This window comes from Rhineura floridana, chromosome 17 (genome assembly GCF_030035675.1).
Source record: "Rhineura floridana isolate rRhiFlo1 chromosome 17, rRhiFlo1.hap2, whole genome shotgun sequence".
In the NCBI taxonomy this organism is placed as follows: domain Eukaryota; kingdom Metazoa; phylum Chordata; class Lepidosauria; order Squamata; family Rhineuridae; genus Rhineura; species Rhineura floridana.
In genome coordinates, this window is record NC_084496.1 from 857,166 (window position 1) to 882,807 (window position 25,642).

The 25,642-nt window shown below is 53.0% G+C and overlaps 1 protein-coding gene across 1 annotated transcript; it reads left to right on the plus strand.

Moving 5' to 3' along the window:
• The first annotated feature begins 640 nt into the window (after nt 1-640).
• ERN2 (endoplasmic reticulum to nucleus signaling 2) lies at nt 641-24,152 on the plus strand. The gene is made up of 25 exons (XM_061600291.1): nt 641-644; nt 1,630-1,839; nt 2,426-2,435; nt 2,819-3,203; nt 5,581-5,698; nt 6,473-6,506; nt 7,165-7,237; nt 9,896-9,968; nt 10,403-10,525; nt 11,665-11,766; nt 13,223-13,481; nt 14,337-14,415; nt 14,509-14,659; nt 16,390-16,511; nt 17,204-17,380; nt 17,718-18,003; nt 18,174-18,264; nt 19,252-19,441; nt 20,176-20,275; nt 20,393-20,592; nt 20,723-20,870; nt 21,434-21,561; nt 21,689-21,812; nt 21,994-22,061; nt 22,890-24,152. The coding sequence occupies exons 1-25, from the start codon at nt 641-643 to the stop codon at nt 23,064-23,066; spliced, it is 3,432 nt and encodes a 1,143-aa protein (XP_061456275.1). The 3' UTR covers nt 23,067-24,152.
• Nucleotides 24,153-25,642: the final 1,490 nt, after the last annotated feature.

A 25,642-nucleotide genomic window follows, 5' to 3' on the forward strand; every position in this document is an offset into this window, starting at 1 on the left:
CGTAGTTTGAAATATCTGGAGGGGCCTAGGTTGGGGAAGACGGGTGTAACGTGAACTTTGGGTCCAGCCCACAGCTAAAAGCATGGGTGATGGCCTCATTCCCAAGAAGCAGAAACATCCCCTGTAATGCTGGTGGTGCAGAAGCTGTGCTGCAGCTGGTACCAAGAAACTGGGGAGAGTGCTCCAGGTCTAATCTTGCTCCCCCTAACTTGTTGCCTCCCCCCCCTTTCCTTAGGAGGGTCTGGGCTTAGTTCTGCAATGCACATCTTTCATCCGAGGTGCCATATTCTAATAGCATTTCCCTTTTCATACTTGCAGCCGAAGGGAACCTCCGTGGTCCCCCCTTCTCTCTCTTCCTCCCCCCTTCTACACAAACACACACACTAGCTGACTGGTCTTACAAGACTGGCTTCCACCACGGGGGCCCACTTTACCGCCACTTGCTCTCTTTGAAGGCCCCGTCTTCCAGACTCCCACTTGTTCAACAGGCAAGGAGACGCACCACACACACCCCAGTGCCATCTGTGTGAACAAGTGCAGTTTCACCAGCAAACAGGGCGCTCAGGAAGGATCCAAGCACTGGAAGCAGCCAGCCAGGGTGCGGTTGGCATACACACACACACACACACACACACTCAACATGGGTATGGCTGTTTTCCAGGGCTGGGATCTAGGTATTCGATTTCAGGAAATATCTTGCCTCCCCCGGTATCCCTTCCTCTTGTGCCATCCTGTGCCTACAATGCGCTTTTGTGCCCTCCAAATCGTAGCAGGTTTCTGGTGTGGGCTGAAGCCAGGCAGGCAGTGTCTCCCCCAAACAGTCCCTGTATCACCCCAGTTCTGGTTTAGGAGGAGGGGAGGGAGGGAGGGAGGAGGCTGGGTCGGCGTTTAGTCTTAGACCTGCACTGCTGGGACATTTTTAAGTGTAACCTTGTTCGGTAATTATCCTCCTTGTTCTATTCTGTAAGATCAATCAGTCTTGTCAATTAAACTTTGATAATGAACACCTTTGTGTGTGGAGTGGTTTCTCACATGGCACCTGCGTTTTCTGGGAGGGAGGGTTGGAGTTGCCATCTTATTTTGGAGATCGTGGAACTGGAGTTGGAAGGGGCTGTGGCGAGGGGAGGGGAAGTATCCTGAATAACATTTATTTTTTCGTGACTGGGCAGTATTGGAGGTTTGGGGAGGGTCCACATAGCTCAGTGGCAGAGCCTCTGCTCCCCTGCCATAGGTCCCAGGTCCAGTCCCCGACGGCATCTCCAGGGAGGGAAAGACTTCTTGCCTTGAAACCCGTCTCCCAATCTCAGGATGAAGCTGCCTTGGTGGGGGTTGGGGGGGCAAAAACATGGTTGTGCATGGCAGTCTGCAGGCCACCCACACGCAGGAATCCTGCACAGCGCAGGGAAAGGCAGGCAAAGAACATGACACTGTATGCTTGGCTTTGGCGTTCATAGAAGGAAGGAAGGAGCACTCCGCCCGGGAATACGGTCTGACTTAGGAATCGGGAAGGCGCCTTGCCTCCTCTATTCCTCCCTAGCAAAAGCAACCTCATACAGGGGCAGGAAGGACTGGAGGCCCTCAGTTACCAGGGTCTTTGCCCCTCCCTCTTTTCTGCACCCCCTTTGATAGGAGAGCCTTCCACAGAGGAGCCCTTCCCTGGGCCCCAGCATTCGGCCTTGCTCCTGCAGGAAACTGGCATGGTGGAGCAGGGGCCTGGGCCCCTCCAGGTGTTGAGGGCTGCAGCTCCCACCGCGGGCCCAGCACCACAAGGCCAGGGGTGCCAGGGCCGCTGGCGGGAGTTGCAGCCTGACATACCTGGAGGCCCCCAGCTTCTTCCAGGTGCTCTTGCACCTCACCTACCCTTGCCGGTGGGGCCCTGCTGGCTTCCTTGGGCACCATGGGGCAACGCTCGAAAACGGGGCTGTTCTTTCTAAGTTGGTGATCTTTGGTTTCTTAAAAAGCCCACCAGGCAAACAAACAAAAAATGGTCTGCAGAAAAATGCATCTTTGTTGAGGACCCTCCCATAGAACGCTTACTGCAGTGGCTGTGTGCAGATCTCTCTCTCTCTCTGGCTGAACAGGTGAAATAGTAGTTGGCACCCCTAACTGAGTGAATAGGAAGCTACTCTGTGGGGCAGATTCTCTCCCTCCCCCCCAACTAGAGGTGGGAGGTGTAATTGTACATCTTTCAGCTGGTGGACTGTTCTACACAGCCCAGGAGTGAAGGCCAAGAACCGGGGGGGGGGAGGGGGGAGTTCCGCCTTGGCCGCCTCCTAGTCCTCCCAATTTGTTTCCTTCTCTACCTGTCTAGATTTAGGTCCAGGCACTTCCTGCTGCCAAGATCCCTGGGCCGATTGTGGCTGCAAATCTGTATAAGAAAGGGCTCCCTGAGTGCCCTTTTCCCTATGTCTGTCCTTAATTTTAGCTCTTGGGGGGTGAGTTCCCCCGCTTGTCGAGAAGGAAGCACAAAGCTGGAGTTCACATTCCCAGCTGAGGAGTGGGCCTGAGCTTTGGAAAAGGGCCGATCTCCCTCTAAAAGGCTCTTTGCACATGCTCACTTTGCATTTTGTATGCAGGGGGCTTGCTTCATTCTTCCCTCCCTTCCTACCCCATTTCCTTTCAGTACCCACAAAAGAGACTTGTCGCACGGCCCGGCCCGGCCCACTTCTTGGTTCTGGCCAGGCCTGAGCAGCGGAGGGACTCTTCACCCCTTCGGAGGCGAAACAGTAAAAGTGTTCGCAAAAGCATTCACAACTCAGAGGTCTGAAATGCGTTGGGAAGGTGCGACGTGAGCCTGAGTGCCTCTGGGCGCATGCAGAGTGCGTGGGGGGGGGAGGCTTGGCCAGACCCTTGAAGCGGTGCTTCAGCCGGGCCAAGAGGCTGTCGGACTGTTGCTGGCGGGACTCGACGAGACGGTGGCAGGGAGAGGCCCCGCTTGGCTACTGGTCCCAGCAGGGCAAGGAGCCAGATGTGGGGCGGAGGCCTGTGCCAGGTGGGGCAGGAGCGCCCGGGAGGGCGTCGTCGTCGCAGGTCCGGCTCCTCCCCGCGGGGATCTGCGCTGGGCTAGCGGCCCACGGAGGAGGAAGAGGAGGAGATGCCTGGACGTTGCCGCCGCCGCCCCGAGGCCACCCATGGATCCCTCCCAGGAGGAGCAGCCCCGACGGGGCGCCCGCCTGCTGCTGCTGGGCGCGTTGCTGGCGCAGGTAACCCGGGAGAGGGGTGCTCGGTGGGCCAAATCCCGCCCCCCATGTGATGCACCCCGGAGCCGAGCCCAGCCAGACCCAGATGGACGCGGGGGGGGGGCGAGTCTGTCTGGGGAGGGGGCAGAGCCCAAGGCCAAAGGGGGGCGTCCTTCCAGTTCTCCGTGGGGGGGAGATGATGCCGGGACGGCTAAAGCCCCCCGCCCGCAGAGTGCCGTTAGGGCGGGAGTGCCTTTCCCCGCCCCCCAAGCGGCAGAGTCACACGCGGGTGGGGCGGCAGCGGAGGCGGCTCGCCCCCGTGTGAAGCCGCTGTGGTAAAGCCCGTTCCCGTCTAAAAAGGGTCCCCGTAAGACTACCCAGCCCGACTAACTGCCGCCTGGGCTGTGGGTCCCGCCCTGCAACTCTCCCCCCGGCTGTGGCTTCCAGCGCTCCTGTGTCCTGAGGGGCCACCCCGCTCCCTTGCTGGCCGGGCGGCTTCTTTCCTGCTCTCCAGAGTCTTCTCCTCCTGAAGCAGAGCAAGATGCCGACCAGCAAAGGGGCTAGTCCTTCGCGAGGTCTGCTTGCACGGGAAGAAAAAAGGAGGCGAGCGGGAGGGGGGGGAGCATCGATTGGGATGGAGTCCCAAACGTCCCCTTTGCCGGGAGAAGCTTTGGGGAGGGCTGTGTGGGTGAGGAGACGGATGGCTTTGGAGGAAGACTCCATCCCTCCACCCCACCCAACTGTTTGCTGAGCTCTGTTTGCCAAGGGGGAGCGCCTGGTTGGTTGAGCTGGGGAGCTCAGCAGGTGAGTTGGCACAAGTCTGGCTGGAAGTGCTTTTGCCCAGGAATGCACCCGGATGTGGCCCAACCTCTCCTGCAGGTGTTTCTCAGGTGTCCTCTTGGAGAAACTAAACAGCAGCGCCCAGGAGCATCCTATGATGCCCCCCCTTCTCCCCCACCCCACCCCTACCCCCACATTTAGCAGGGAAATTCCTTCTCCCCTTCTACCTAAGACAAGGTACAGCCTGTGAAGGGATGGCTGCAGGGGGCATGGCAGGACCACCAGCACAGCACAGGGGGGCTCAGAACAGAAATAAATTTCCTGGTGGATGGTGTGGATGAATGGATGGCACCCTGAACAGGAACACTGAGCACTGCAACATTTTGTTCCCACTTGTGCACTCTGCTTATGGTAGTTGCTGTCTCCTGGGTTAAGTACTGGACATGAGCTCAAATCCAGCTGAGCTTGTTGCAGGCCAAGTCAGATGCATGTCTGTATTAAAACATGCCCTTTCCCCGTGGGCTGCAGTGCAGGGGGTGGCAATCTACTTCCTATATCAAAGGGGAAGAGAAATGGCACCCACCCTGCTTTATTCTGCCATGGCTGCTGTTAACCCTTTCCTCGCCGCCTGGCTCCTTCATAGAAAACAGCAGAGTGTGGTGAGATAATTCAGGGGAGGGCAGGTGCTGCTCCACCCCCCCTCCCCAAGCTCTGTTTATTATAAAAATCAGACACCCCCCAATGCTGCTTTATAGCCAAACAGGCAGGTGTGCTTATTAGATGCACATAAAACATCAGAAGGGCTGGCTGGTGGATCAGGCCAAGGGGACCCACCTAGTCCAGCATCCTGTTCTTGTAGCAGCCAACCAGATGCCAGTCATGGGAAGCTGCAAGCAGGACCTGAGTGCAGCAACACACACACACACACACCCCTTCCCCCAACAGCCACACATCTGGATTGGCTCTGGGTGTTCTAGGGAAGTCTGTCCACCTGCCCCCCACCCTCTTCCAGCCTCATTTCCCCAGCGACAGTATGATAGAAACTTATCTGGGAGGAACCAGTGGGGATCCGCTGGGGTCATTCTGGATTACAGAGCCATGGCATCCCTCCCCCTTGCAATGGCTCGCATGGAGAAACAGTTCCCTGAACTGGGCTTCACTCTGGCTATAGTCTGGACCCACTGGCAACGTCCAGGGGCTCCCACTTGCTGTGATGTGTTGCAGCAATCCACAGTGGCCAATCGAATCCCTGAAGCAGCTGCCAGAATTGGGTTAAGACAAGGAGTCGCCCCACCTCAGCCCCAGACCAGGTTGGCTTAAGGCCCTCCCAGGGGCATTTTGCCTCCTCCTGCAGCCTGTGCCCTGGCTGGCTGGCTGGCTAGCTGGCTTGAGGGACCTCCAGATTTTTCGTCCGTGAGCACCTTTCTGTGCTTGCTCTTTGCTTGTGCCTGGCCTGGCATGATTTGGGTCAGGCAGGTGGGGCTTTGGGCCAGTTGAGAGGCTTGCTCCACAGCAGCAGGTGAGACTCTTCTGAATAGCTCTTTGGATCTTGCTGTCTCTGCTGCTCTGAGTTCCAAACTCACTCATGCCTCATCTCTTCTGTGCCTGCCCACCCACCCAGTGTCTTGCTGACCACACAGTGACTGTTCCAGAAACGTTGCTCTTTGTGTCGACCCTCGATGGGAGCCTCCATGCCGTCAGCAAGAAGACGGGGGACATCAAGTGGACCCTCAAGGACGGTGAGCCCTGGCAGTGACCTAAGTGGGGACACTTCCGGTATTCCTTTCGCATTGGGAAAGGTTGGGTTGAAAACTTTTTTCTAAACTGTATGATTTGATTGCTGTTGTTTTTTACATGAATCTATGTTGATGCATCCTCCCACCCCCAATTTTATGTTATATAAACCACTTCGAGATTTTTAAATGTATATATATTGAGCGATATATAAATTTCATAAGCAAGTAACATAGACGTAGCCCCTGGGATGTCTGAGCTGAGGTGGGCAGTTGGAGGAGACCCCCAGGGATTTGCTTCTCATCACCTCCCCAAGGGCCACAATCCCAACACCGGAGATTTTGCCAAATCTTTTTGGCTGCCTCACTGATTTGATGCTGCGCCCAGCAGTTTAAAACATTTTTCTGACCTTCTGGTTTTGTTCTGAGGCATCAGATATGGGAAAACAAGAACATCAGAAGAGTGTGGCTGCTGGGTCAGGCCAAAGGGCGCCCATCTGATAGTTTGGCATCCTGTTCTCTCAGTGGCCAGCCATGGGAATCCTGCCAGCAGGGCCTGAGTATAGCAGCCACTCTCCCTGCTACTCAGAGGCCTCCCGCCTCCGAGGGGAGGGATAAGGTAGTCATTCTGGCTAGCAGCCATTGATAGACTTAGCCTCCGTGAATCCTTGTTTAGAGTCATCCTTGGAAAAATGTTACACGCGTACACACACACACCCCAGGCTGGTGACTGCTGATTGGTCTCTAAATGAGCAACCCTCTCTTTCTCTCCCCTTACAGATCCGCCCCTGCAGGTGCCGAATTATGTGGCCGAGTGAGTGTTGCCTCCTGTCTGAAGAGGGGAGGGGGTGGCTCTCCAGCCTTCCTTTGGGAGGAAGGGCTGGCTTCTTGTCCTCCAGCCATAACCTCAAGAGCTCCAGCAAGGCCCAGGGCAGCCAGATGGGCTCCCAGTTTTGGCTGGAGGTGACCGTCAAAAGCACACGCTTAAGAGTAACCCTGAATGTACGGTTGCACATTGCCTCCCCCCCTTTCCAAAATGCAGTCCCAGATGTGATAGGAGGTAGCAGAGAGAGAGGAGGGAAAAGACACTTTGTTGGCCAGGCTGAAAAGGGGGGGCAGTTACAGCACTAACGTCCCATCCCTGGTTGTGGAGAGCTCAGAAAGTCAAAGAATGGTTGTGAGAATCAGCACCGCGAGATCTGGAAGATTTTTTAAAATTAAATCTGAGCTTTTCCTGATGTTAAATATTGCTCAAGGTACCCACTTCAGATTGGGGTGGAGACTGAAGGGCCGAGGTGCATTGCCTGCTGCTGGGGGAGAGATTGGATGCCTCTGCAGTGTTGTGATTCTGAGCCCCAGAAAGCAGCCACTTGCACCCCCCACACCTTTGCACGGATTGGGGAGGCTTGGGGAAGAACCTTGCATAGAGGAGCCGTCCCTGAAGACTCTTTCTTTTGCCTGTCCCTGCTCAGGCCAGCATTTCTTCCAGACCCGAATGACGGCAGCTTGTACGTCCTGGGGGGCAGGAACAAGGAAGGCCTGATGGTGAGTGGCCTGGGAGCAGAGGATGGGGCTGGGGGGCCTCCAGGCCAGAACACTCTTCGCAGGGGCCCTCCTGGCTGGCTGAGTGGGGTTAGCTTCTTCCGGCCGGAAAGCCCCTGCTGACGGGGAGGTGGAGATGGGCCAGGATGCTGCATCTTTGCTTTTGTTCTGAAATAAACCCCAAGACCATACGAGGAGCCCTGCAGTGCTGGATCAGGCCAAAGGGGCCCACATAGTCCAGCATCCTGTTCTCACAGGGGCCAACCAGGGGCCCAATGGGAAGAAGCCTGCAGGCAGGCCCTGCATGCAATTCCGCTTCCTCTGCACTGGAATTCTGAAGCCTACATTAATTATGCCGCTTCCTCCCCCCTCCCACGCATTGAATGTGTGCCTGGGTGGTGCCCCTTGTGCCAGCTCGTCTGGCTCCTCTTGCCTTCCTTGCCATCAGCAGTGCCCAAAATGGAATGCGGTTGCCTCGCTTTGCCTAGTGGCACTTGCAGCCATCAGCCACAGAGTGGGGTGTGTGTGTGTTTTGTCTCCAGCTATTTTCCGGTGAATTAAAGAACTCCTCCAAGGGTTGGTCTCAGGGGGTCATCAAGGCAGAAAAACTGTCCCTGCAAAGCTGTCTGCCTATCTGCTGTGGCTGATTTTTGCTTGCAAAGGGCAGATGCAGGAGGGCGCTGGGTGTTTGTCGTGACCTTCCAGGGAACACACGCAATTAATGGGGTTGGAGGGACGGATCCGAGTGGCCTTGGCCTGGCCAGCACTATGCAGCTGAAGGCAGTTCCCAGTTCCTTGTTCCTACAAAAGTTCCAAGCAGAGTGGGATGAGCTGCCTCAGAGGGAAGGGTGGGGCCATCATGGGTGGGGATGCCTGTGGAGGTCTGCCCCCTAGGGCAAATGGGGCATGGCCACACCGACTTCGCCTGGCCCTCAGCCAGCCCCTCACCTGCCAGCCTTCGTAACTTACTTATTTATTTATTGAATTGATAGCCTGCCTTTTGTCCAGAAGGAGCCCAAGAGTGGCAAACAAAAACAAAACAATTTAATAAGAAAAAGAAAAACATACCACAACAATTGAAAACATTCTGAAATGACAACTGCTGTTACAGCTAGTCCAGGAGGGGGGGCTGCCTCCTCCGTGGCCTCCGTGTTCCCCTTCTAGGAGTCAGCAGTGCCCATCGTTGGCTCTGCTGCCACCTACTGTTGAGCCTCCCTGCCGTCTGCCCCACCAGTCTCGATGGGCCCCAGCCAACAATGGAGAAAGGCACAGATCATTGGTAGAACACATACCCCAAAAACATATTTTGGAGTGCAGGAACATCAGTTGCTTCTCATATGAGCCTGTCTGAGCCCTAAGACCATCCAGGGAGGCCCGTCTCTCAGTCCCACCACCCTCACAGGTGCGTCTGCTGGGAACATGAATGAATGAATTTATTTATTTCGGTTGTAGACCAGCAAATGCAGTACAGAACAAATTCGCATTATAAAATAAATATTTACAGAGGGAAACTTCAGTTTACAAAACTATCGTTAAAACTAATTATTAATAGAAACTAGTGCAACATAAAATCTTTAACTAAGACCCTCCAACGAGCAATAGCGGCTGCACAGAATTTCGCCACCATATCGGTAACCCCTGGGAACCGATCTGCAAGTAAGCTGTAAACATATGTTGCCTCAGGGGCCCTCGACATTTTAGACAAACACGGGTAAATAAAAAGGTCATGGAAATCATAATATAGTGGTCAATGTAATAAAACGTGGTCCACAGATTCCACTGCCCCGATCTTACAGGGTCAAACCTGTTCAGCATAAGGGACTCTCTTATTCCTCCCTTATGCTGGAAACATGGGGAAGAGCCTTCTCGGTGGCTGCCCCAGACTCTGGTACTCCCTTCCTAGGGAGGTTAGTCAGGCTCCCTCCCTGCTGTCCTTCCTTCAGCAGGTGAAGACTTTCCTGTTCCGACAGGCTTTGGGAACTTAATGCAAGGGCTATTAAATAGGGTGCTGTTTTTCCTGATCCCTATTTTGTGGGTTTTTAAATTGCTATGTTTTAATTGGTTTTAATTTTATAGTTAAACTACATTTTAATGAGACCTAGAAAAGTTACTTTTTTGAACTACAACTCCCATCAGCACCAGCCAGCATGGCCACTGGATTGGGCTGATGGGAGTTGTAGTTCAAAAAAGTAACTTTTCCAAGCTCTGATTTTAATTAACTTCTGTATGTTTTATTTATATGCTTTTAACTGTATTTGTTTTAATTTTTGTAAGCCATCTTGAGTCCCATATCTGGGAAGAAGGCAGGATATAAATGAACATCGTCATCATCATCATAGATTATTAGGGCTCCTCATTCAGCTCTGCTCAAATCTTTGTGGGTATTGAGAACTGGGAGCTAGTGGCCAACTTCAGCCACGGCCATCTCACATGAATTGAGTTTGTGCCCTGGAAACCCCCCCCCCAAAAAAAAGCCCTGCTGGGGTTCTTCAGCAGAGAACTGCACATGGAAAAGGGGTCCATGAAGGTAGAAAGTTATACAGCCTGATCTGAACCTGGCTTGAGGCCACAGCACAGAAGGTGAGGAGGCAGAGTAAATCTGGACAAGCCTCTCCTGTGACACCCAGTCTCTCTCTCTCTCTCTCTCCTTCGCTGCTACAGAAGCTGCCTTTCACCATCCCAGAGCTGGTGCAGTCTTCTCCTTGCCGAAGCTCCGATGGGATTCTCTACACAGGTATCAGTTGGAGGGCAGGGAATATGATGGGGGAGGGGCAACCCCTAGTTGGCTTCTGGATGGCAGAGCAAGTATGTCAACCCAAGGCTACTCAGGCTTGGCTCTGGAGTCAATTTTCATTTTGAAGTAATAGTAGTGTCTCTAAGCATGTGCAGAGTGCCTTTCCCTTGCCGTTGGACAACTGCATAAGTTGCATAAGAGCAACTTAAAGGTTATATTTACAATTAAGCCATACACAGATTTTATGAAATGAATCTATTTCTGAGGTCAGAAGGAGGCTTGATCCCCAGAGCTGCTTAATTTAGAAATGGGGTCCTGTGTGGTCCACTGTGTGCAAGAAGATATATGGAGGCAGATGATGCATGGTGTGCCCCCCACTTGCAGGAGGGATGCAATGGCCACAGGGTAAAAAAGCCCCCCCTGCAATTTCCTAGGGAAAAAAGAGGACATGTGGTTTGTTGTGGATCCGATGTCTGGGCAGAAGCAGACCATGATGTCCACTGAGGCGTGGGATGGGCTGTGCCCCACAACTCCGTTGCTCTTCATTGGACGCACCCGTAAGTCAGGTTCCCTTTTCTCCTTTGGGGGCTCGCAGTATGGATATACCAAATGGCAGGTTTCATGTGCACTTGCACTGGCAAGGTAACTTTTGTTAATGTCTACATACGCCCCTCTCCCAGAAAACACTCTCCTCTTTTTATGCATTAAGTTAAACCTGAGTTAGAAATAGTACAGACTCTTTGCTGTTACCTTTTGCTTTTGGATGGACCTACAGCATAGTCACAGCTGCACTAAAACCCTGGATTTCTCCATTATTTTCTCTGGCAACAATCCCTTCTCTACCAAGGAAGAGAAAAAACCAGCTTCATTCTCCATTACCTGAATCTAGAGAGGAAGATCGAGAGTGCCACATGAACAAAGAAAGACCCAGAAATGGCTTCAAAACGAAACAAGGCACATCTGTTCTCCATGGTCTGGAGAGGAGAATTCCTGGGCCATTGTGAAACCAGTTTGGGGTCTTCCTTTTGGCTTGTATGACTCTAAATTTAGCAGTCTGCCACAACTCTGATTTTGCTGATGGACTAAAAACCCTGGAAGGTAGGACAGTCTTGTGTCTCACAAAGCAATTGCTTGGAATGGTGTTGGAAGCCAGAGGAACGGTGAGCGCTCTGGGGCTCACCGCCTGCTTGGAGGCCTCCCATAATGGGCACCTGGTTGGCTGCCGTGAGAACAGGGAGTTGGACTAGATGGGCCTGATCCAGCAAGCAGGCTCTGCTAAGTATTCCTTTGCTTTGCTTTGCTTTGTGGGGGTGTTGCCCACCTGTGCGGGTCTTGGGGAAGGGGCTTTTCCCAGAGCCCTGCAGAATCCAGGTGAAATAATTCCCAACAATGTACTCTTGGAACCCAGTTTCAGGATCCTGGTAAGTGGAACCCAGATATGTGCTGTGAGGAACATATAAAATCATGTCAGTTCCTAAAGAAATCGTTTCTTCTAGACTACTTAACCTTTGGGAGAGGACAGAGCCCCCTCCTTGACTGCTGAGCAGAGGCCCATAGGCAGCGGATATCCCCACCAGATGACCCGTTCTGGGTGTATGGAATAAGTGCAGGCCATGAATGTGCCTAGCTCCTCATGGGGTATGTCCTTGGGGGGACATTGCAGGGCTTTGTGACCACCCCCATTCTCCGCCTGCAGAGTACATCGTCACTATGTATGACACCAAGTCCCGTAAGCTGCGCTGGAATGCCACCTACCTAGAGTACTCGGTCCCATTTTACCACCAGAGCAACGATTACAGTGAGTAACTGGAGAACCAAGGGGGGGCCCACCCAGCCCTGGTGATGGGGTTCCCCTCCATCTCTTTCCTTTAGCAGCTGGGTTTGTAGAAAGAAGAGTGGTATGTCTGCAGGTGCCCACTTGATGCCAAGATGGAATCTGCACTCCCATATTAGGTGGGGTGGAGGGCTATAAATCCTAAAGTGGAAGGTCTAGGCTGGGGGGGGCAGACCTGTGGTGTTCCAGATGTTGCTGAACTCCAGCGGCCAGCATCCCTGGATGTTGGTCATGTTGCCTGGGGCTGATGGGAGTTGTAGTCCAGCAACATCTGGAGGGCACCAGGTTGGAGAACGCAGCCCTGTTCCCTGCAGATCCTGCAAGACAGAATCCAGATCAGTGGCGGGGAACCTGTGCCGCCCGTCCAGATGTTGTCGGACTGCCAACTCCCATCATCCCTGACCACTGGCCGTGTGGGCTGATGCAAGTGGGGAGTCTGACAACATCTGGAGGGGGCACAGAGGTTCCCCATCCCAGTACTTCTTTTGGCTCTGCCCCCTTGATCCTCTGTGTGTGTGTCCCTTTTGAGTGGACAACTTTCCCAGTCTGTGTCTGTATTAGTATTTTTTAAAGATGTTTTAAGGAAGTTTTTTACATTGTTTTATCTCTTGTTGTTTGCAACCTTGGTCTCCTAGTAGTATGTATACTGTCAACCAAAGAAAACATTTCAGGTGTCTGGTGAAGTGTGCACTAGTCCACAGAAGCTAATGCTACAATCACAGTGAATTTCTATACGTGTCTGCTTAGAAATAAGTCTCACTGAATTCAGTGGGACTTACTCCCAGGGAACACAGAATTACAGCCTGAAATTGTTTGTCTTTAAGATGCCACACTTTCCTTTCTTGTTTTTTATTGCAATAGATGGAAATATAGCTACCCCTCTGGATGTAGATACCTTAATATTTGCAAAAACGGTTAAAATCTTCCTATTGCTAAGCTTTCAGTATTCTCATTATATTTAATGTACGCTGCCAAACTGAATTAACATTCTGGTTGGATTACAATTTTACCAATTTTCACAATAAATAAATAATGAAACTTAAGAATTTAGGCCTCTGTTATCTTGCTCTGTACTTTCTAATCAAGGCAGACAAAAGAACTAAAAGCTTGTTAATAACCCTCTGGCAACTGAACTGCTTCTCAGATCTTTCTTGCAAGACCTTAGCTCTTGGCCTATTTAGCAGTTCAGGTTTAACAAAATTTCTTGGCTCCTATGCAAAATGCTTTCTGTTTAGTCCAGCAAGTTCAGCTATCAAATTTAAATAATACTGAACCGTGTGGCACCTGACAGATGAATCCATTTATTTTGGCGTAAACTACAGCTCACTTTGTCAGATGCATCAGAGACTAACCCTCTGGAAATTCAAACAATATTACTCAGGGAAGCTGCTCACTGACTTTCCTCGGCCCTTCTGCCCAGAAATGGCCCACTTTGCCTCGAGTGGAGATGGTCTGCTGGTGACTGTGAGCAAGGAGACTGGAGGGGTGCTGTGGATGCAAGACTATGGCTCCCCTGTGGTTGGCGTCTACACCTGGCACCAGGACAGCCTGCGGAGGGCGCCGCATCTCAACATTGCCGTGGACAGTCTGCGCTACCTTGTCCTGCGCTCCCAGGACAGCCTCTTCATCAACTGGAACTACCAGTCCACAAAAGACTTCACCGCCAAGACTCGGTTGCTGTGGGTACTGCCTTCTCCACCCCTGGCAGTGGGGTCTGGGTGACGCAACAGCTGTCTTCTGTTCCAGTGACCTAGTTGTATGTCGAGTGGGTGTTTGGGGTTTTAGTAGCTAGCTCACTCTTTAGGTGCTCCTGTCTATGCAGCATCCCAGGAAATCACTTGCTGGGGGCTGAAGGGAAGGGGTGGGAGTGGGCGGCAGTATTGTTGAGCCTGCAGGAGGGGTATGGATGTCATGACTGGCCATGTGAGGCAGGCAACAGGCAAGGAGCTGTGCAGGGTTTCAAAAACTGCAGCAGACACAGACCCTATGTTTCTGAGCTGTCCGCTGCAATACAGAGGACTAGCAACTTGCTAGGTGTTCTATCTGAAAGCAGACGGTGAGGCAGAAATGTTGCCTCAGGACATTGCTTTGCTCTGCACACTGATAGGGCTGGCCCTGCCTGGGATGTTTTCAGATGGGCAGTTACTCCCAAAGAGATCATTCCTTGTGCCACCAGTGAAAATGGTTTTCAACCCTAGAAAAATCCCAGGCCTTTATTTGTTTTGTTTTAAACATTTGCAGCCCACTCTTCATTGCAGAGTAGGTTACGATTACAAGACGATTAAAATTGTGCATGTACATAAAAAGAACCATGTTTGAAAAGCAGATTGATCACATCCACATCTAACAGATAACCAAGCAGTCTTGACATCCGTGATTTGCACCATGCACATGTTTCCCGCTCTTCTCTGAAGGTTTATTCCACAGCAAGTGCGAGGTTTTGGTTGCTCTCCAGCTGTGTCTCAAATTTCTTCTCTGATATTGAGATGTGTCCCACTGTGTGACTAACTCCTCACTCCACCCCGGTTTTTCAGGCCAACACTGTATGTGGGCAAATATGCTGCAGGTTTCTACGCCTTGACATCCTTAGTGCATGAGGGCACGGCTCTTGTGGTGAGCACCCACTTTCCCCCTCGGGTGGCCCTGGGTGGGTAAAGGATGAGGTTGGTTGTGGGGTGCTCACAGAGCTGTTTTGTGCCCCTGCAGCCTCAGGGCTTGACACTGGCACGGAGCAGTGGCCCCACCACAGAAGACGTGACGCTGCAGAAGGCCGGCGAGTGTGAGATCATGCCAAGCACAAACGTCAAATATCCCCAGGGCAGCGTCACCATTCCCCACAGCCAGTGGCTGCTAATAGGTGGGTCCCCATCCCCCTTGTGCCTTCTGCGTGCAGGAGAAATGGGGGGGGGGAGAGCCCAGAGGTAGGAGAATGGCCTGCGCCACTTTCGTCATGCAATCATCTTCCTAATGAATTTCATATCTTAAAAGAAATGCAAGGAGAAGACTAAGGGCCCTTGCAGACAGCTTTTTCATTGTGCATTTATGATGATTTGTGCTTGCGATGGTAGCAGGGTGCTTCAACGCGACTGCACTTTCCATGCTGTTTCTTTTGGAGCAGACGTGCTCCTTCGTTTCCAATCAGCGCATGTCCTGGAGCTTCTGGCTGAAACCCTGTATCTTTTCGTATCACAAATGTTCTAGTCGGGGGGTTTATTCCACTTTTGTTGTGCTATAGTGCAAGAGGGCCCCTCTGGAGGGCAATCATGTGAGTAACATTGGGGAAGCATCACAGGACAACCAATAAAGCAGAATGGTGTGTGGATGGTCCAGTATAAATCCACCCCTAATGCGCTGTTATTGCGTCAATGATGGGTTGCACAAGAATACACCGGCAACTCCCCCCCCTGCCAGTCTGGAGGGGGCCTTAAGAGAGCTGGCCCTCCTTATTTTGCTAAATCTGTTTCAGTAGAACCGGGGTGTGTGTGCTAGGCTGCAGCCCTCCAGATGTTGCTGGGCTCCAACTCCCAGGAGCCGCTGTGGCCAGCATGGCCCATTGCCAGGGAGGATGGTGAGAGCGGTAGCGCAGCAGCATCTGGAGGCCCTAGATGCCCTGACGTCCCAGGTCACTCGCTGTCACCTGGGACTCCACCTGGCTCAGCCCACACACACACATAACCTCCCTCCGCCACTGGGGGGGCTCAGGACCTTGCTCCTCTCCAACCCCCCTCCCCATTTTATTAAAAAATACCATCACGTGTACCACAAAAAGGCTTAATTATAACAATCCTGGACTGACAGCCATTTATTCTGCTTCCAGTACTGTTGACGGTCTTGAGTCCTTCCAGGTTGAGGCGAAACGAGGGCGCTTCCAGACGAACAGAGCTGGGCGGCAACTGTGATTTGACTAGAGATGTGAAGGCGTGGAGAAACCCGAAAAGTCAGGAAAAAACATGTTTTTGTGTGGTGAGGGGAACGGCAAAACAAAAAAGGCTTTGGGAAAACGGGGGGGGGGAGGAGCGGTCTCCAGATTTTTTTCATTTCCCCCCTCCCAAGGCCTTCACATCTCTAGATTTCACCCAGCAAGGCAGGCTGAGGATACCTGTTGGCTGTCTTAGCCACAGGAACCTCCATTTCCACAGGCAGTCTACCTGAGTAACAGATGAAGGGGTTAAAGAACAGGGGAGGGCCTGCCCTCCCTTGTTGGTTTCCCAGGGGCTGTTGGACTCCACCCCACACCCTAGTCTGACCCAGAAGGCCGTTCTTCCTGGCTTCCCAGGGGCTGTTGGACTCCACCCCACACCCTAGTCTGACCCAGAAGGCCGTTCTTCCATTTGTAGCTGGAGAGGCTAAATTTGTGATATGTCAAGAGTTTGTGCATTGCCGGTTTGTGATGATGTCCTTGTCGCCCAGTGGCCATGGCAGAGGCTTTGGAGCTGAGGCCTCTCCAGGACAGAATAGTCTCTCTCCCTGAAAGCTGCCCAGGGCCTTGCTGGCATTTCCACTGGGCCGGGTCAGATGTGCGCTGTGGATTCCACGTGGGGTGATGGGCTGCTGGCTCCTCCCCTCCTCCTCTTTCTTTCCCCCCAGGGCACCACGAGCTGCCACCTGTGGTGCACACAACCATGCTGCGGGCGTTTCCCGAGGCACTGCGGAGGAGCACAGAGACTCTCGTGGCCCCCAGCTCCGCTGCCAGGACCCTCTTTGATGATGTGAGTGGGGGGACAACGGTCTGGCTCTGCAACAGAGAAAGGGGTGGCGGGGTGGATGTGGCGAGGGAACGTTCCAGAAGACCATCTTGCCACTTGTGGGGTCTGTGTGCATATTGTGTATGTGTTCAGGTTTAATCTGAACTCAAGAACCTATTTTACAGAGGAGAGGAACTCTGTGCTTGTATCTGTTTTAAAAGTTGTACACTCCTTTTCTGCCACAGTCAAGGCAGCTTAACAAAATGTCATGAAGTCATGCAAGCTGCCTCCCCCTACCTGGTGCCTTCCAGAAGTTTTGGACTCCAGCTCCCATCAGCCACATCCAGAAGAATCAAGTGATGCCGGGGCTGATGGGAGTTGTAGTCCAAAACATCTGGAAGGCACCAGGTTGGGGGAGGCTGCAACAACGGATGAAGTTAGAAAGCGCACCATTTTGCACATAATCCCAGTGAAAGTAGCAACTGACAACCCAACCCAACTGAGGGGTGTGCGGAATATCTAAAGGCCTTTCCTTTTCTCTCCTCCAACTCCTCACCGCTCCCCCATCACCACAACCAGCATCCAGGGCTGGGTGGAGGGGCTTAGTATTGCACCGGACGGGTATCCTTGGGTAGGTGGGCCGCCTTTGGCCCGCCTGCCCCACACTGCCCTTCCCCTCTGGTGCCAGCAACGCCCCCCCCCGTTGTCTGTTTCAGTTCCTGGCCTCCCACAACCTCGGGGAGCATCCTCCTGAGGAGGGCCAGTATGATGCAGGCCCCCCCTTGGAGATGGAAAAGATGGAGGTGTACCCAGAGTTTGGCATCTGGCATCTGGCAGCAACTGGAGCCGCTACTGTGTTTCTGGGCGGGGGGATCCTCTGCCTCGTCCTCTGGGTGAGTGTGGGCTTGGGCCTTTTCCTCTTCAAGGGCCGCCTTGGGCACCACTGCCCCCCATCCCCAAGACAGCGAGTCTCTCTGGCCCCTTTTGAGGGCACCCACCTTCCCTGCTCTGAGATCTACCCCCTCAACCTGCCATCTGCTCCATGGGGAGGGCAGACTGGGCCCCTCCCGCTTCGCAGCCATGAGGGCAAGAAACTTGTGGTCTTTTCAAAAAGGGTCCTCAGAAGGCTGTGGAGCCTGTGGTGGCAGGATACAGCTGGCCTGCTCAGCATTCCTGTTTTGGTGAAGTGGCTGGTGCTAAAGACGTGTGTGGGGTGTCTCCCCTCCCTAGCAAATGCAGCAGCAGCAGAACCGAGAGCACCGGCGGCAGCAGTACCTGGAGGCGAGAGTGCAGCTCCTGCAGCAGCAGCAGCAGCAGCAGCAGCAAGGGGCTGGACGGCCCCCTCCTGACCGCGGCTCTGGGGAGCCCCTCCCAGCAGCAGTCTCCGGGGCTTCACCAGGAGCAACTCCTGAGAGTTCCATGAAGGCGGAGCAGAGTTCGGGACCCTCCTCTTCTTCTGGATTGACTGATTGGGTGTCCCGCCAAAGCTCTCTTGTGAAAGGTGGCACTGGCCACGGTTGGTGTGGTCACACTGCTGGTGCAACCAGGCTCATTTTGTTTTGGGGGGTGGGTGGGAGGTAATTGAGCTCCTTTCTTCAGGCAACGCCTGGCACCCTGAGCCTGCCTGGGGATCCATCTGTGGGCACCGGCCACAGTCTGCTTTCTCTCTCCCTCTCCTCACGACAGGTTCTGATGCAGAAACCGTCCGCGTGGGGAAAATCTCCTTCAACCCCAAGGATGTCCTGGGCCGTGGGGCAGGGGGGACCTTTGTGTTCAGGTGAGAAGCAGCTGGGTCAGCCCAGAATATAGGGAGTTGCCTGGCCCTGAGTCAGGCCTTGGATCATTTGGACAAATGTGTTGCTACAACATCTACACTGACTGAAAACAGAACTACAGTTCATCTCGCCATAGTGGGAGTCACGTCCACACCATGGCCTGTATTCATCTAACTTGTATTCAGAGTAGACCCACTGGAATTAATGACCATGACTGGCTAACTTAGATCCATTAATTCCAATGGGCCTGCTCTGAGTAAAGGTTAGTTGAATACAACCCCCATATATTTAAGGCATGCGGCTTCCTCCAAAAAATCCTGGGAACCATAGTTTGTTAAGGGTGCTGGGAACTGTAGCTCTCTACGGGGTAAACTACAGTTCCCAGGATTCTTTGCAGGAAGCCATGTGCTTTAAGTGCATGGTGTGTGACCAGGTGACGGCCTTGAAGTCGCTCACCCACAGACAGCACCTTCACAGGCCCCCTCGTTGCCCTCCCTCCTTTAAACTGGCAGCTCTTCAAATAGACGACTGTCCTCTGTAAAGCAGGATGCGTGGCCACCCTAAGCTGAAGTCTGCCTTGTAGTGTTGCCCTGGAGGACTCTGCCCAGCCCCTCCCCTCATGTTCACCTGCTTTGTGCAATCCAAAGGGAGTGGGGCTGGGGGGGGCAGGTCTTTGTGCAACTGGTCAGGCACGACTGAACCAACCCAGCTGGCCCCAATCAATCAATCAATCGATCCTGCTGGATCATAGGAAGGTGCCTTGTACTGAGTAAGACCATTGATCCATCTGGCTCAGTGTTGCCTACACTGACTGGCAGCGGCTCTGGAAGGTTCCCTTGAGATGCCATTGGGATTGCACTGGGACCTTCTGCATGCAAAGCAGGGGCTCTGTGCCACTGAGCTACAGCCCGTCTGGCCCAGCTCCCAGTAGCTCACCAGATGCCCAAGATGGGAGCCCAAAGACCGACCCCCTCGTTCCTCCCTCCCAGGGGCCACTTTGAAGGGCGCAAGGTGGCCGTGAAGCGGCTGCTTCCAGAGTGCATCCATCTGGCGGATCGCGAGGTGCAGCTCCTGCGCGAGTCGGACGAACACCCCAACGTGGTGCGCTACTTCTGCACGGAGATGGACCGGCAGTTCCGCTACATCGCCATTGAGCTGTGCGCTGCCACGCTGCAGGAGGTGAGCTGGGGAGGCGCTGCAGGAAGGAGAAGGGGGTCAGGGCTGTGGGGCACTGAGCATGATACACTGGGTGGTTCTTCCCTGGCTTATGGCTCCAGAGCAGGCAGGGGGTTCCTGCCCTCTGCCTCTGGGACCGCTTCCACATCTGCCCTGGGCACAGGACCATGAGAGGATCCTTCCCCCCCCCCGGAGTGATGATAACAGGGCTAGGGATGTGCCAGGCCCCCCTCACCACTTGCCCACAGTGCCAGAGGTTGGGGGAGGGGCACCTGGGGCTGCCCTTTTGGATCGCGCTGCATGGAGTGGGACCCCCAGGATACCATTGTGCCATTTTCAAAATAAATCCTTTTGACTCTTATTTCTACACATGAAAACATTCAGATGAGAAAGAGCAGAGGTTAAAAATAAGCTATGTACTTTTAAAATGAAAGCCCAGGTCTGTATAAGATGACTAAAAAGCTAACTTTGATCAGTCAGTGGGCGTGTGGCAGGTTGTTTTTTAAATGCTCCAGTTGCATTTTGGGGGCCCTCCAAAAGGCTATTTGGTTTTGTTTTTAAGGGATCAGAACCACCATGAGTATGCCCTACGTATGGCAGAATAAGTTTAATCATTTATGTATGGTTTGCCGAGTGCCCCCCCCCCCCGCTGGGCCTGCTATGCTGGGTGGGTGGCAGAGCCCCCTCCTTGGCTTCTCGGCATGGCTGGTCATTCCTGTCTTTCCATCCCCTTTTAGTATGTGGAGAGCCCCACTTTCGACCGGCAAAGTCTGGATTCCGTCTCGCTGCTGCATCAAACCATGTCTGGTTTGGTTCATTTGCACTCCCTCAACATCGGTAAGGGCCACTTGAGGTAAGGGGAAGGTGGCTCCAGGGTGGCACATTGGAGGGCAGGCTGCCCCCCACCCCTCCACTGAATGAACACTGGTCTGTGTGCTGGGGTACTTTTTTCAGTCCACCGTGACCTGAAGCCCTGCAACATCCTGATCTCGGCCCCCAACAGCCACGGGCAGATGCGCGCCGTCATCTCAGACTTTGGCCTGTGCAAGAAGCTGCAGAGGGGGCGACGCAGCTTCAGCCTCCACTCGGGTATTCCTGGCACGGAGGGATGGATTGCGCCAGAGGTGCTGAGAGAGGACCCCAAGCAGAACCCTGTGAGTACGGGCCAGCTTGCTCCCGTCATGTCTGAATCGTGAGGTTCTCAGGCTGCTTGAGAAGCAAAGGGTCTGGCCTGGGAACAGAGAAACCAGCAGTTTCCTCCAAGACCCTCTTTGTCCCCAGCAGACATGCACGGTGGACATCTTCTCAGCAGGCTGCATCTTTTACTATGTTGTGTCCAGCGGGCAGCATCCCTTTGGAGATGGCTTTCACCGCCAGGCCAACATCCTCACTGGGGCCTATCGCCTGGAGCAATTTCAGCAGGAGACGCATGGTGAGGGGGGCACTGACCATCACTGGGGGAGGGGGGCTGAGGAGCACTTCTGCTAACATCCCTGACTCCTCATTGTGGTGAGCTGCAGATCAGGTTGTGTCCCTGGTCCAAATCTCTTCTCTAGAGTCTCAGCAAGCTGCTGTCTCACATTCTCAGCCCCACTCTTCTGAAACCAGTGTGTGTAATGATATAGGACTTCCTTACAGGGGTGTTGTGAGAATAACTGAGGCTTTCAACAAGCCTCTTAAGTTGAAATATATCCCAGTCTGCGTCTTTGTTGGAATTGCTTTTAATGTTCTTAAACCTTTTTAAAATGTTTTTTTAATCTTAGATGTTTTGAAAACTTTTTTTAAGTAGCATTTTTGAAAATGTTTTGTTTTAATGTGTTTTAAAGTTTGTTTTTATGATGTTTTAATGGTTTTGGTGCTTTTGTTTGCCGCTCTAGGCTCCTGCTGGGAGGAAGGGTGTGATATAATAATAATGATGATGATGTTGTTGTATGTGAAGTGCCACTCACCACAGCCTGCTTTTTATGCCTCTCTTCCTGACTCCTTCCACCCTAGACAATGTCATTGGACGGGAATTGATCGAAGCCATGATCAGCAGTGACCCCCGCACGCGCCCCTCAGCCACACAGGTCCTCATGCACCCTTTTTTCTGGAGTCATGAGAAGCAGCTGCAGTTCTTCCAGGTGAGTGCTCTAGAAGGTGGACTTAGGTTTGTCTTTACCCCCTGCAGTCCAGGCAGCAAGTCAACAGGTGCACCCCTGCTGGGCTTGCAAGGGTCAGAGGCCTTTTACCAAACTCCTTTGTATCTAGGATGTCAGCGACCGCATTGAGAAGGAGCCAGCGGATGGAGCCATTGTTAGTGCGCTAGAGGCTGGAGGTCGCGCAGTGGTGAGAGGCAACTGGCGGGCACATATCTCCATCCCCCTGCAGACAGGTATGGGCACAGGTCCCAAAGGTGCCTTGGCAGTCATGGCTGGCTGGGTTGGCTTGGCCCCTGCCCTCCATCGGTTCCAATCCACAGGTGGCGGCAGACAGTCTCCACCTGGTGCCTGGAACTTCCAGGCCCTCAGCAAAAGCAGCTGAAGACGCTCACCTCCGCTTTTTCCCTCTTGCAGACCTCAGGAAGTTCCGGACGTACAAAGGCAACTCAGTGCGTGATCTCCTGCGGGCCATGAGGAATAAGGTACCATAGCTGCCCCAACACCTCGAGTTCTTCCTGCCCAGAGTCACCTTCCCAAGGGCTTGCACCCTGTGAACTCTGCTGGATGGGTCAAAACCTCTCTCCTCTCCCCCTGAACATTTTAGCTTCCTAGAAAGCAGCTCCATATTATTTTTATTACCACTTACTATAAACAAAATTGAAGCAGTTCACAATATCCATCAGATAGGTACAACTGTGCGCAACATCAATCATTGGGGGGGGGAACTGGAAAAGGTGCAGATCAGAGGACTAGAGCAGCCCCCTGATGAGGAACATTTTGGGCTGTTCAGCTTAGGAAAACATTAAGCTAGAAGTGGGTGTAAAATTATGCATGACGATGTGGAGAAAACTATTGTTTTTTTAACAAAATTAATATATTGCTTGACTGTGAAAAAACCTCTAAGCCTGGGATCATCCCATGAAGCTGAGTGTGTCTGGAAATTCAAGACAGACAGACAGACAGGTCTCCTTCACACAGGCACAGCTATGGCATTCACTCCCACAGGAGGCAGCATTGGCCACCGGCGTGGTTGGCTTTAACGGGAGTTAGACAAATTCATGGAGGAGGGTAAGGCTCCCAGTGGCTACCAGCCGCGATGGCTATGCTCTGCCTCCTAATCCGAGGTGGGTCTTGGGCCTGATCCAGCGGCAGCGCCCTTCTGATGTAGATTGTTGGCCTTTGAGTTGAGTTTATGCACAAGCCCTTCCCCCCCGCCTGCCCCTTGCCGCCCTACCCCCAGCTTGGGCACCCTTCCTCATTTCCACCGTGGTTCTGTCCTGTGGGGCATCGGGGTCTCTCTCTCCCTGCAGAAACATCATTACCGTGAACTGCCCAGCAGCGTGCAGGAGACCCTCGGCGCCTCCCCACGGGAGTTTGTCCAGTACTTCACCCTCCGCTTCCCTCGCCTGCTGCTGCACACCCACCAGGCCATGAGCCCGTGCGCCAGCGAGAGGCCACTGCAAGCATATTACTACCCAGCGCCATGAAGCTCCTGAGGCCAAACAAGGCCCACACAGGCATGAGTGGCAGGAATTCATCAGGACAGAGGAGAGAACAACCAGTTCTGGGCCGCCGTCCTCCTTGTGGTTGAGCAGACGTTTCTGCTGTTGGGGCATGCAGGTGCATCGTTGCGTGTGCACCAGAACGTTTTCTGGGGGCCATTTGGAGTCTACTCTACCCCAGGAAAATCCAGTGCTGCAGAGAGACTCCAGGATTCCCCCGAACGCACTGTGGAAGTTCTCTCTAGAGGGCAAAGCTCCTTCCGAGGGCAGAATAGGGAGCAAAGACGCTGCCGTATTCTGAGCCAGTAGGCCATTTAGCTGATTATTGACTACACCGACTGGCAGGAGCTCTCCAGGACTGCAGGCTGGGGTCCTTCTTAGCCCTGCCTGGAGATGCCACCAATGGGGGCTCCTTCAGGGCTCCCCATGAGCACTTAGGCTAGTGGAAGGTCAGGTGCCGCTTTTTAGACAGGACTGCTTTGCCTTCCGTGGGACAGCTGAAGTCCATTTGTGCAAAAATGGACGGGGTCCATCCTGACGCTCGCTCTCTCTCTCTCCCTCTGCCCGCCCCCAGTGCAGCTGGTGTGCTCTCCAGAGCTGGCGCAATGCCACCTTTTGTTGGGGTGAAGCCCACCCATCCCCTCCGACAAAGGCCCATTTGTCCTGGGTGGAATGCAGAGGGTGGCATGGCTTGTCCCAGAAGGCCAGGGGAACGGACTGGGGATGTTGTGGCTGACATGATTTAAGTCCTGTAACAGTATGGCCTGGGTGGATATGGGAGCAGGCATCTGGGTTTGTTGCTGGCCTCCTACAGAAGTGCTTTCAGGAAATTCAGCTCATGGAATCCATTAACAGACAAGGGTCGATGATGCCATCAGCCAGCAAGTGGCTCTGTCACCCTGAGTACCTCCAGGGCCCCTCCACCTCGACCTCTCACGGGGACCACTTGATAAAACGGTTGAGCATAACTGTTTGTGCAAGATATTGCAGTGGCATTTTATCCTAGCAAATGGCAATTGTTGTACTATGACGGTAGGCACGTAGTATGTCTTGCTGGCTCTTTAAATGGCTCTGAGGGTTTTGTAAAACAATATTGTCAATAAAAAAAATTTTTTTTTAAAGAAACAGCTGCATACATGATGTATGTAAAGAGAAGGAGGCTATAGTGTTGCCATAAATCTTTCCTTCTCTGCCCATCCGCTGGCCCTGGGGACAGGACTCTTTTGTGCCCTTTGCTTACAGGATCTGTGCAATGGCTCAAGGGCAACCTTTTCCCCAGCATTGTGTCTTCATCCCAGGGAGAGTTTCAGCTATTCAGACTATTACATGACAGGAGTTGGCAACCTGAGCAGGCAGCATCAGAAGCAAGCCTTGCAATAAAAGTGTGTTAGTGTGGGGCAGGGCTTCAGCCAGGAAGCTCCCTGGGGGACCATGGGTGGGGCCTCTCCTTAAGGCCAGCCGTCCCCACACTGCTGCCCTCTTGAATTCTGGAACACTCTTTTTATCAACTGGATTTCTTACCATAAGGTCTCAGGGCGGATAATAGAAGTACAGTTGTTACAATCATCTAAAACAATTGTCAATCAAAATAATAGGATGGGTTCTAAAAACATGCAGCTCAGACATTAAAAATCCAGGGCAGGTGTGGGGAACACGTGGCCCTCCGGCTATTGCTGAACTACACGCCGCATTGTCATTGGCCAGGCTGGCCTGAAGCTGATGGCCACACGCAGAGACACCAAACGTTCCCCACTCCTTGGTTAACGTCACTGGTAGATTATACACCCAAACCTGTAAGGGGGCAGGTGGGAGGCCAACAGGCTACGGGATACAAAAGGCAGAACAGCTACATGATGCCCCCTCATTATCCTCAAATCCCCCCAGTCATGCCTGCAACAGCCTTTCCCAATGTGGTGCCCTCCAGCTGTTTTGCAGGGCAACAAAATGAAGCTGGATGAAGCGAGATGCGAATGGGAAAAGAACGGCTGTTTCAGTTAGAGGTGCTTAGCTTAGCTCAGGGGTGGGGAAGCCACAGCCCTCCAGATGTTGCTGGGCTCCAACTCCCATCATGCGTGTGGGGGGGGCTGCTGGGAGTCCATCCACAATGGACCTATGCATTTCTTGTTCGTTCCCCTTCCTTGCCCCCTCAAGTAATTTTGGATTATAAGCACCTTGGATCAGGAAAACTGGGCCACATCAGTGCTGCACATGTAAAGCAGCGTCATGCCATCTTAAACAGTCATGGCTTCCTCCCCCAAAGAATCCTGGGAGCTGTAGTTTGTGAAGGGTGCTGAGAGTTGTCGGGAAACAACTCCCAGAAGAACTTCTAGAATTCCCAGAGTGGTTTAAAAATCAATCCCTCTTCCCAGGATACTGTACTCTGAGAATTGTAGCTCTGTGAGGGGAATGGGGCCTCTCCTAACAACTCTTTTAGCACCTTTCACAAACTACAATTCCCAGGATTCTTTGGGGAAGAAGCCATGACGTTTTAAAAGTATGTAATCGTGCTTTAAATGAAGAGTGCAGATGAGGCTCTGGTCTCTTGCAAATTATCCAGGGTG

What these genes read in the sequence shown, in the direction of transcription:
- ERN2 (XM_061600291.1), top strand. An exon ending in CAGCCAGTGGCTGCTAATAG is followed by an intron (nt 14,660 to 16,389) that starts GTGGGTCCCCAT and finishes CTTTCCCCCCAG; the next exon opens with GGCACCACGAGCTGCCACCT. An exon ending in GCGCTGCCACGCTGCAGGAG is followed by an intron (nt 19,442 to 20,175) that starts GTGAGCTGGGGA and finishes ATCCCCTTTTAG; the next exon opens with TATGTGGAGAGCCCCACTTT.